The 12542-nt window shown below is 42.8% G+C and overlaps 1 protein-coding gene across 2 annotated transcripts in view; it reads right to left on the bottom strand.

The window, feature by feature from the left end:
• The window catches only part of ATG7 (autophagy related 7), a 533052-nt gene that overhangs the window by 324160 nt on the left and 196350 nt on the right, over positions 1-12542 (bottom strand). For both annotated transcript variants that reach the window (XM_029600773.1, XM_029600774.1), the window contains exon 16: positions 975-1050. In XM_029600773.1, coding sequence (XP_029456633.1) covers positions 975-1050 — 76 coding nt within the window. The remainder of the gene's footprint in view (positions 1-974; positions 1051-12542) is intronic.

The raw sequence follows: 12542 nt of genomic DNA, 5'->3' as shown, positions 1-12542 counted from the left end.
TGCTTGGGGGTAACCTGCATGGAGTGGCAGTTACTATGACCCTAAAAAACTTGCTGAGCAGACTTGATGGATCCTTTTGGTCTTTGCCATCATTTACTATATTACTGTGTTAGATACACAATTGCTGAGTTCCATATTAGAAATCATCACCCATGAAAAATATTTTGGTGTCATTGTGAACAATATGTTGAAATCCTTAGCTCAGGCAGTCAAAAAAGCAAATAGAATGTTAGGAATTATTTGGAATGGAGAACAAAATTGAGAATATCATAATGCTTTTGTATAGATCTATGGTACGACTGTACCTTGTATACTGTTTGCCCCATAACAGAACTAGAAAAGGTACAGAGAAGGGTAACAAAAATGATAAAGGGAATGAAATGTCTCTCTTAAGAAGAAAAGCTAAATAAGTTAGAGCTCTTCAGCTTGGAGAAGAGATGAGTGAGAGGGGATATGATAGAGGTTTATGACATCATGAGTAGGGTAGAACTGATAAATAGTACAGATAGTACAAAGACTAAAGGACATGACTTGAAACTAATGGGTAGCAGACAAAAAAAAAATAGGAGAAAATATTTTTTAACTCAAAGCACAATTAAGTTAAGGAATTTGTTGCTGGGGGATGCTGTCAAGGCATCTAGCATAGTTGAGTTTATAAAGGGTTTGGACATGTTCCTGGAAGAAAAGTCTATAAACAAATTTTAGTCAGATACACTAGGCAAAGCCAGCACGTATCCCTGAGAGTTGGACAACAAGAAATAGATCTACTCTTTAGGATCTGTTGGGTAGTTCCTAAAGATCTGGATTGGCCATTGTTGGAAACAGGATGCTGGGCTTGATGGACTCTTGGTCTGACCCAGCATGGCACTTCTTATGTTCTTATGACTACCAAAAATAAAAATTCAATATTAACAATATAAAAGTACTTACAAGCCAATGCATCACCAGCTCTGCTTGTGTTACTACTTACTTACCTGATGAGGCACAAGTCCTAGAGAGGTGGGAGGCTCATTCATTCTGTCATCACTGCTACTGGCAACTGCATAACCCCTGCAAAATCAAATGTCAGATCACAAACCTTCACTCTGAAACAATGTGTGCTCTTTATTTGATCTCTTAAGAGAAGATTCTAAGGATAAATCTTTACTTATAAGCAATTCATATGGCTTCCAGGAATTGTGAACACAGGGTGAGGGCTATATCACATGAAATAAACAAGAAATCATTGCGGTGAAAGTTGAGCAATGTGGACAGTGAAGGAATCAAAAGCTTTATTCCCCTACAGAAGATGCCATTTATTGCAAAGTCTGAGGCTAAAGCAACATTTCAATAAATCTGATTAAAACTGTAGCTACGTTCAAATGTTCTACCAGAACTATACAGTACTAGTGTCCATACCACAATATACCATAATGGGAAAATGGGTTTTAATTTTCCTTTATAACTTTTCTTCAGTTACACACTAAATTCTTAATTCTACCATCACTAGAAGATTTTTTCTCTTCCTGCTAGCTATATCATAGTCCTAGATTTCTATACAGTACTAGCTCTGTGACATAACATGAAAAATCATAAAAATGAGGAACATTTTACAAAGAAAAACTGTTTATAAAAGATGCCTCTTCCAGTATGTACTATATACAAACTACAAGAAACAGGGCAAAACTGGGTGGAAAATTAGGTTTTACCACTAATTGTTACTAAGCCTTCATCCAGGTACAAAATAAAAAATGTTAATAGTAAAAGTAATCCCAGAACTGATTCCTATATCACCTTTCTGAGTGCCTCCATCCAGTGAATATCTAGGATTTAAGCTATTTCGGAACCAGCAGACTGCTGGGGTGAGAGGTTGGAGCTTTGCCCCTGAGCCAATTGGTGGCTATATGAAAAGGAAGCCAAGCAAGCAGAAAGGACTTGGTTGCTCTCCCACGCCCAAACCTGCAATCCAGCCTCTGAGGATCCAGAATGGTCCTCAGGGATTCAAAAGAGTTGCCAGAATGCCTGGAAGGCATTGCTGGCAGCTTCAGGGCCATGAACGGGGACAAGGATCCTGCAAGTGAAGATCTGTAACCCTGATTGAACCTATGTATTCGAACCTGAGCATCTGTGTAGAAGTAACTTGGAATTATATTTTTTTATTTTATTTTTATAAATGTTAAATATTTAACACAAGTTAAACTTACATGGAAAAAAAGACATCATGTTAAGCATACAATATTTAGAAAATGTAAAAAGAAAAAACAAAACCTAACATATGTCACTTGAGTCCACAAACTTGAGAAATCCACTAAGGTCCCAAGCTAAACAAAAAAGGAAAATAAAATAAACAGAAAGAAGAACGCAAGAAGGAAGGCAGAATATAATTAACAATGCAGCACTACAAATGGCAACACAACCCCAGACACACCGTTAGAGAAAAAGACTGAATGTAAACATATTCTCTAAGGGGTAGATTTTAAAAAGCATTTACTCGAGCAAAACTGGTTTTGCTCGAGTAAATACACTTTACTCAAGTAAGTGGGCTTTTCAAAATTGCTACAATATATGCCATTGAATTGTCCATAGGATTTACACAAGTAAGTGCACTTTACTCGAGTAAATAGCTTTTGAAAATTGCTACGATAGTATGTCACATTTACATGCGTAACTCCTTTGAAAATGACCCCCTAAATCTACTATAGCACAACAAGTTATTTCATGGTGATACTCATATAGTGATGCGAATGATTCATATGATGAAAATATCAGTGGTCACTAAAATTGACTTAACAGTATCTGAGATTATAATCATCAATCACCCAAGATAAACCATTTTTAAAAAAGAAATTGTATTATGCACTTAAAACGTAGCTTTGTATAGTAGGGTGGTATACTGATTTCCTGTCAGCCCAACACTGGTGCAGTGTTTTGAGTGTAAGGCTCTGCTTCAGGAGAATGTTGGAGACAATATGACCACTGAAGCCATCTAATTGCTGGGCCTTACTGGGGGGTACCTGGAACAGACTAGAATATACTGGGGAGTGTGAACGTACCTGGAACATTCTGGTCCATACAGGGGTGGTAACTGGGGCAGACTGGGCCATACTGGGCAGTGTAGAGAGCATATCTGGGACAAACTGGGCTATACTGTATCTGGGCTATACTGGCCCATACGGTAGAGAGGGGGTAACTGGAATAGACTGGGCCATACTGGGGGTTGGGAGTCAGTGGTGGAGAATCTATTTTCAAAATGACTCTTATGGGCTTACAGATACCCATTGCCCAACAGTTGAGGAGGGAGAGATAACAGAGGAGGAGGAGGAGGAGATACTCCTTACAGAGAGTATACAGGACTAGAGCACAGTTTTCGGATCAGAGGAGCAAGTCATGTGTAGGTTCAGATTCAACAAGGAAACCATACTGTACCAATGCCAGCAGTTAGAGCAGCACCTGCACCCTTCCATCCACAGGGGACACCCCTTACCAGTCACTACTGTCCTGGAAGTTTTAGCCACTGGCACTTTCCTGACATTTCTAGGAGTCATGACTGGAATAAGCCAGTCTGCCACCTCCATATGTATTGAGCAGATCCTGGTTGTGTTTCTCAGGAAAACACATCACTGTAATGGTAGTGAACCCTTGTGCTGTGGCGATCCTGCTAGGCTCATACAGACAGCCGGCAGATGCACTCTAGACTGAGACAGAGCTGGACCTTCACCTATACCAGCCCCATTCCCCAGAGGTTGAGCTTTTGGGTTTCAGGGGCCAGCAGGGCTTAGGTGACAGTCCTAAAGGGCGGTCAGGAAGAGGGAGTCCAGAGCCATTCTGATTATCAGGGTAGGCAGCAATCAGACAGTTACCAGGTTAAGGCTGAGGGTCAGGGAAGACAGTGAGCAAGGCATAGTCGAGGTCCAAGGCTGAGGTCAGTGGCAGGCGGCAGGTAGTCCGGGTCCGTAACAGAGGTCAATACTAGGCAGGCAAGAGAAGGACCGGAATGATGTATGGCTGGAGACAGGACAAGGCAAGGCAAACTGGAAGAGGCAAGGCAGAGCTGGCTGGATGAGGGAAGGCAGGCTGGACATGGCAAGACAGGATCAGGAACAAGGTTGGAGAGAGGCAAGAGCAGGAAAAGCAATACGCACTGCTAAAGAAGCAGAAGGACCTGTTGCTGAGGCAAGGAAAAGCTATGAAGCTGGGTTTAAAAAGGCAAATTGTGACATCATCCATTGGTGCCACAGAGCCTTTAAAGTGTGCATGCCTATGAAGGATGCAGCGTGATGAAGCTGATGTCAGTGATCTGGCCACACAGGGGCTCTGGTAAGGAGCTGGGTAAGTGCGGCTTAGTCGCAAGGCTATCCTGAAGTTGGCCAAATGTTACAACCACTATATTTATTTATCTATATATTTTTTTTTTTCATATATGTTTATTAAGATTTTAACATAAACACTCAAACATGGTGGAAATAACCAGAGGTGGTCACAAAACAACAATATAGGCAATGCTTAACCATTACAACAGAGTCTGCCTAGAATAATACAAAGTAGGTCTAGCTGGAAAGCATCCTGACAATGTTGACAACTGGAAGAAGTAAGTGGTTTCTGTAACCAGTACTATATAATATGAAATCCCCCATCCCACCTCCCTCCCTGAACCCCCATTCCCCCAATTCTTCTCCCCCCCCCCCACCTGCCGAGGATAGTAAACTAAAAGATAGCAAGAACCAATAAGTAAATAAATGCAACTTCGCATTCGTCCAGTATTATGGTCTAGCGTGAATGGTAGGGTTTAAGTAGATAAACAAGGGTTCCCAAATATCCGTGATGACCTTGAACTTCTTGAAGGAGGTGTTCTGGGCTGTAGCATATTCAAGGCTGCACAAGTGGATCATTCTGGAAAACCAGGCGTCCACCGAAGGTAGTTTATCGGAGAGCCAGTGTAATAAAATCATTTTTTTCCCCAGTAAGCCTGCTCTGTGTAAGTAGTACATGGAAGGAAGTGGGGGATCCCAATTCAACGCTGCAGGAGAACCGAAAAGCCAAAGGTTGGGATCTACTGGCAATGTTTGGCCCAGGATCTGTGAACATAGATGGGCTAGTTCAGTCCAAAAAACAAGAATGCATGGACATTCCCAAAAGCTATGAACATAAGTGCCTTCGTGTGTCCGACACTTGGGACATAGAGCCGCATCAGTCAAAATGAATCTTATTGGCTTTCGATGGAGAAATAAAAAACTGCCAAAGAAAATTTATAATGCGTTTCTTGTAATAACACATTGTCACTTATATGTCTGGTCATTCCGAAAAGCTGTTGGAAGTCTTCAAATAGTAGAGTGAATGTCGGCCAGTGTGTCCATTTGCAATAGAGTTGTTGGATTGGAGCATCGGTGCCCAGCTGTGTAAGAACTGAGTAATACCATGTAATGTTCATTTTCTGGGTGGGGCACTCTGGGAAGAGCTCTCTAAGTTTACGAAAAGATGGTGTAAACGAAAAGAGATCTCGTCGTCTGCTGATATAATGCTGAATTTGAAGAAAAGCAAAGTAGTTGTCAGCGGACAATCCAAAGGGACTCTGCAGGTCGGGAAAGGAACAGAGTTGTGAGGAGGTATCATCAAAAAGTTGGTAAATAAAACGCAACCCCTGCCGGTACCAACCTTGAAAGTGGGAGGCCTGAACCCCCGGCCCAAATTCTGGGTTGTGAACTATGGTGAGGAAGGCCGTCAGACGAGAAGGCAATTCAAGAAGCTTAAGTAGATGACTCCACACCTTACGACAGGTTTGCATCAGAAGACTCAGCTTGAGATCTTTGGATAAATGGTTGGTATCGAGTTGTAAGTAAGGATTTAGTCCTGTAATGTTGTACCAAGCAGTTAGCATGTGGCAGGGGACGTATGTTGAGGTGGAGAATAACATATCCCTAACCAACCGAAGATTACAAGCCAAGTTGTACCAAAAAAGATTCGGACATCCCAACCCACCCTTCTCAACTGGTCTGTATAAGTTTGTCATTGATATGCGAGGTTTTTTCGCTCTCCAGAGGAAGGTGCGCAGTGCCTTATTGATGCAAGTCATATCTAATTTAGTTATCCAAAGGGGAATCATCTGGAGGACATACAGCCATTTTGGTAAGATTATCATTTTAAAAAGCTGAATCCTGCCTTTGAGGGACAGCGGCAGAGCTTGCCATCTTTCGAGTGTTGCCGAGGTTTGTGCAATGAGGGGTTTTATATTAACGCTGTATAGTTCATCGATGTTGATTGGGATCCGAATCCCCAAATATTTAAGTGCAGCCTCAACCCAACGGAGGGGGAAGGGGCCCGGCCAAGCTGAGCGGACTGTGCCTATTACATCGACGACTTCTGACTTTTCGTGATTGATTTTTAGGCCGGCAAAGGTGCCAAACACTTCCTGTAGCCGCAACACTTCTGGTAAAGATATTTCCGGATTTAGAATAAAGATCAGGATGTCATCCGCAAAGGCCGCGACCTTAAATGGATGTTCAGGTCCTCCATAGCCCATAATCAGAGGGTTCGCCGCTATCTTTCGTAGAAGAGGATCTATGGCCAGTATGTATAGAAGGGGGGAAAGCGGACATCCTTGACGTACTCCTCTACAGATGGGCACGTCTTTTGATACAAAGCCATTAGCTACAACCCTGGAGACCGGAGAGCTATACAAGAGCGCGATGTACTTCAAAAAGGCCCCCTCAAATCCCAACGCACGTAGGGCAAAAAACATGTACTTCCAAGAGACACGGTCAAAGGCCTTTTCAGAATCAAATCCAATGGATCTTCATAGCCGTTATAAGTTTGAGCATATTAGCGTTTCCCGTGCGTCCTTTTACAAAGCCCACTTGGTGATGGGAAATGACGAGAGGTAGCAATATGTTGAGACGGTCCGCTAGAACTTTAGCCAGTAGTTTAAGGTCGCAGTTTAAAAGAGATATTGGACGATAAGATCCCGGTAGCAGAGGATCTTTCCCCGGTTTAGGTAATATGATAATATGGGCAAGATTGAAGTGAGGCGGAAAGAGATCCCTATGCAGGCCATCTCGGTAGAAGGAGGTTAACGTATCTGTTAGTTGCTTACACAGTATTTTATAAAAGTCATAGGAAAGGCCATCTGGCCCGGGAGATTTCCCTGATTGAACGGCTGCTATTGCATTGGAAACTTCAATAGGTTGGATAGGTCGGTTTAGAAATTCTAATTGTGAAGAAGAAAGACGAGGGAGGGAAAGGTCTTGAAAAAACTCCTTTTCCGCCGATCTATTTTCATGTTGCTCAGCAGCATATAATTGAGTATAAAAGTCTCTGAATACGTCACAGACATCAGCCTTTTTTGTAACTAATTTGCCTTTAGCATCTTTCATTTGGGAAATGAACATTTTTGGACGCTCAGTCCGCACTAAATTAGCTAGTAACCGTCCAGCCTTGTTACCAAATTGGAATAGTTTTTGGTCCCCTCTATCCAATTGCTGCTGCGCTCTAGAATGCAATAAAGTATTTAGTTGGTTCAACGTGTTGTAGTACTCCTTCTTCGAATGGCCGGGAGTGGAAATCATGGAAGTTTTGTGAAGACGGAGGTGCTGTTCCAATAATAGTATTTTGGCATTTAATTGTTTACGCAGGGAGTGTGTGTAGGAAATTATTTCCCCGCGAAGCACAGCTTTAGAGGTTTCCCACAAAAGTTGGGGGTTATCAGTGTGTTGTTGGTTATGTAGAAGAAACTCATCCCATTTAGCCTGCAAGAATGTTTGAAATTGAGTGTGGTGTTTCAGATGGGTTGGGAAGCGCCACATCCGAGGCCCATCTTTGCTATGGGCAGTATGTATCTGCATTGTGACTGGGGAGTGGTCGGATATGACCTGCGTTCCTATGGTGGCCGAACCAATGCGGTTAAAACTGCTGTGAGAGACCAGGATATAATCGATACGTGATAGTGAGGCATGTGCCCAGGATACATGTGTATAATCTTTCTCTGTTGGGTGCAGCACCCTCCATATGTCTACCAGACCTAACCGGGAGCAGAGGTATGCAATGCCTTTTAACTTTTTGGGTGGTGTTTTTAATACTGGTGGGCTGCGATCAATGCTAGCATCGTGAACACAATTAAAGTCTCCCATGAGTAATACAGTGCCTTGCATGTGAGTGAGCAACAACCGTTCCAGATGTTCAAAAAAACTATGTCTATACTCATTAGGGGCATAAACGTTACATATGGTAACCAAAGTGTCGTTCCATAGTCCCGTTATCAAAACATAACGGCCCTCTGAGTCAATGATGTGATTATTTACCTTAAAGTTGAGGTTTTTATGGATTAACACCGCTACTCCTCCTTTCTTCCCCTGCGCCGCTGAGAAGATACAGCTCCCCACCCAGTCTCTACGCAATTTTGCACTCTCTAGGGCCGAGAGATGCGTTTCCTGGAGACAAGCTATGTCTGTCTGCAGATGTTTTAAATGATTAAGGATTTTCTTTCGTTTGATGGGCGATCCCTATACCATTCACATTCCATGATAATAGTTTATCCATTGTCCAGAGTGAGTCGGAACATCTGGGACCCAAGTCCCTGGTAGCAATGCCAATCGAAGAGCAGAGAGACTCCCAGCCTAGCCTCTCCACTTCCCTTCTGAAAAAATTTGTTAACTCTGAGTAATAGATTAAGTAAATATAGATTACCTCGGCAGGCCCCCCCCCTCCCCCATACCCCCCTCCCTACCCAACCCCCCTTCCCAACCACAATCATCAACCAAAACCACCGGTACGGTGGTAAGAAGATCACGTGTTGCATGTGACCGGGTGTCCCACTCCCACCATTTTAAATACAGTAATACCATAACTATAACATATGCATCAACACTCTTCAATGAAAAGTTACTGTCTAAGCAGAGAGGAGAGAAGGAGAATCATAGAAAACATAACAGTTAGGAGAGTCTCCATCACAAAGAGGTAAAACTTTCACGCTGACTTTTGAAATAACTACCCTCCATATTGCCTCTACAGTCCTGGAAGCCTGAAACAACGGTCAGGATCTAGAGAGGAAATTAAGTTAATACTCAGATGTAGGATCCATCTGTCAAAGTATTCTGTTCATGGAACCTCCCAAGGCTGGTTTCTGGTACAACAACAGAAAAGTTCCCCATAATAAAGCAAACGATCAGAAGAGTCTGGGCTCTATTACCCTGTCTGAAGTCATCAGAGGATTCAAATGCGTAGTCTTGTGTGTAGGTCATGTTCTTAATTTAAGAAAGCGGCTTAGACCCATCTCTCTGGATTCTCCTCTCTGGGGTATCAATCAGCATTTGATTATGCAAAGAACCGTGGGTTAGAACTGGATTCAATCGACATATAGCCGTGCCAGCAGTCGTCTCTGTAGGCCCTCAGGGCTGCTGGAGGTGCTTCTTAGCCCCCATCCGGGGTGTCAAAAATGTAGGTTTTATCGGCACTCCATATTTTTAATTTCGCCGGGTAAAGTAAGGAGAATCGTACCTGGCGATTGTAGAGCTCCGTGCAAATCATGGAAAATGCTTTCCTCTGTTCAGAAACCCGGAGGGAGTAGTCTTGAAAAACCCTGATTTTTGCTCCGTTGTACGCTACTTCCTTTTTTGCACGGTATGCTTGCCAAATATCTTGCTTGTGGCGGTAGTTTAAGAGCTTAGCTATCACTATGCGTGGGCGAGTAGCAACATCCTTCCGTGGCCCAAGGCGGTGGGCCCGTTCAACCACGAGGCTGTCTTGCAGTGCACAGCTCACTTTCTGCTATACTTTCGGGGAATCCCAAAAACCGCAAATTAGCCCTGCGATCCCTATTCTCAAGGTCGTCCAATTTTTGTTCAAGGGCCTTGATTTTCGCGTCATGCGCCGTGAGGGTCGTAGGGGTCGCTAAGCAATCATCTTCTAATGTCGACAGACGGCCTTCTACCAGCTCCAATCGGGGGGTAAGTTCAGTGAGAGCCGAACACACCTCCGTTAGTCGTTCCTCTATCCCGGCGATTTTTTCTCCAAATTTTTCGTCGAGAGCAGCTTTAACTGTCTCTTTGATATCAGCCAGCGTTATGTTGGTATGTGTGCTGTCCTCTGTCGGCTCGGGCCCCGCCGCCATTTTGGGATCAGCGCTTCGCAGTTTTTCTTTATCTTTTTTAGTGCCCTTTGCAGCCATAGCCGAAGGCGATTTCTGCATATATCAGACGATGGACATATGCTCTCGTCCCTCAAGGAATTTGGTTAAGTCCTGTTGTTATTTAGAGCAGATGATGCGCGATTGTGGGAGCGGACACCCGGAGCTCAGGGAGAAAGCCTCTTCCTGGCTCACCACATCACGTGATCTCTCATCTATATGTTTTCCAAAACTAGAACAGAATGTTTAACAGTCTAAAATCAAACAGTACTTTCCCTTGGAGCAGACAGTAACAGCAACAAATCTGATTTCTACAACATTTCACGCTTACCACTGTCTTGAGCGCTATCAATTGCACTCATGGTTCCTATAAGAGCTCCAGGGAAACTTTGGAAAAATGAGAAAAATTGTTAGAAAAAAACTGAAAGGAGCAGCTACAAAGGAAAAAAGTGTGCAAGAGGAGTGGTCATTGTTAAAAAATACCATCCTAGAAGCACAGTCCAGATGTATTCCACACATTAAAAAAGGTAGAAAGAAGGCAAAACGATTACCGGCATGGTTAAAAGGGGAGGTAAAAGAAGCTATTTTAGCCAAAAGATCTTCATTCAAAAATTGGAAGAAGGATCCAACAGAAGAAAATAGGATAATGCATAAGCATTGGCAAGTTAAATGTAAGACATTGATAAGACAAGCTAAGAGAGAATTTGAAAAGAAGTTGGCCGTAGAGGCAAAAACTCTCAGTAAAAATTGTTTAAAATATATCCGAAGCAGAAATCCTGGAGGGCTCCCCTCCTTCCAGACATAGTGCAAGTAGGAAGATAAGCACCAGGAGAAAAGCTTTTATACCCACACACAGGCGTAAATGGTATGTATTTGCATATCTGAGGAAAGACTAAAGAGGTTAGGACTTTTCAGCTTGGAGAAGAGATGGCTGAGGGGGGATATGATAGAGGTGTTTAAAATCATGAGAGGTCTAGAACGGGTAGATGTGAATCGGTTATTTATGCTTTCGGATAACAGAAAGACTAGGGGGCACTCCATGAAGTTAGCATATGGCAATTTTAAAACTAATCGGAGAAAGTTCTTTTTCACTCAACGCACAATTAAACTCTGGAATTTGTTGCCAGAGGATGTGGCAGGTTCCCAGAGGCAGGCAGAGCTCCAGAGTTTCAATGCGTGGATGAGACGATGGTGCAGGGAAGAAGGATTCAGCTTTATTAGGAACTGGGGAAACGTTTGGGGAAAGGGGAGACTTTTCCGAAAGGATGGGCTCCACCTTAACCAGAGTGGAACCAAGCTGCTGGCACTAACTTTCAAAAAGGAGATAAAGCAGCTTTTAAACTAGAACAAGGGGGAAAGCAGACAGTCACTCAGCAGTGCATGGTTCGGAGAAATGTATCCTTGAAGGATACTAATGAAACAGGAAAGTTAATGCATCCTAACAGAGAGGTTCCTTTAAAAGTTAATACAAACAAAAAAAACACACTTTGAAATGTCTATATGCCAATGCCAGAAGTCTAAGAAATAAGATGGGAGAGTTGGAGTGAATAGCAGCAAATGATGAGATTGACATAACTGGCATCACGGAGACTTGGTAGAAGGAGGATAACCAATGGGACAGTGCTATATCAGGGTACAAATTATATCGCAATGATAGGGAAGATCAACTTGGTGGGAGTGTGGCACTTTATGTCCAGGAGGGTATAGAGTATAGATCATACAAGAGACTAAATGCTCAGTAGAATCTATATGGGTAGAAATCCCATGTGTGTTGGGTAAGAGTATAATGATAGGAGTATACTACCGTCCACCTGGACAAAATGGTCAGACAGATGATGAAATGCTTAGAGAAATCAGGGAAGCTAACCAATTTGGCAGTGCAATAATAATGGGAGATTTCAATTACCGAAAACAGAAGAAGCAGGAGCCTTGCACATCTGCAAGTAATAGAGGACACTGGTGCAAGATAGATTGTATCACCACCAAAAATTCCAAATAACTTTTTATTCCAATTCAAGGTAGAACCGGGTAGGTAAATGTTCAAGCGGCAACTCCATAAATTGTATAACACACAATTTTACAGCGATCCCCCGACACGGATCGTGTTTCGCTCGGCTGCATCGGGGGGGACCAGCACACACATTTCAATCTAGAACATAAACAAATAATATAGTCATAATATGGTGGTGAAAAGATGGCCAAACAAATTCTGGAGATAGTACACATACCTTCTCAAACGTTCAATGGAGCGCGGACGCCTTCAATACTGACAACCATTTAAGGTGAAAAAGGGCGCGAAAGCAGACAGTCTCGCGAGAACTGTCAAAGTGGAACATGACAGTCTCGCGAGAACTGTCAAAGTTAAAATTTAAACATGACAGCAAAGTGCAAGACTCAGTTAAACAGATACCAATCAATATCCTTATTTAATCCTTTGGGGGAAACAGTG

This window comes from Rhinatrema bivittatum, chromosome 4, assembly GCF_901001135.1.
Source record: "Rhinatrema bivittatum chromosome 4, aRhiBiv1.1, whole genome shotgun sequence".
Classification (NCBI taxonomy): Eukaryota; Metazoa; Chordata; class Amphibia; order Gymnophiona; family Rhinatrematidae; genus Rhinatrema; species Rhinatrema bivittatum.
Note: the sequence above shows the minus strand (reverse complement) of the source record. Positions and strands in the feature narration are given on the sequence as shown.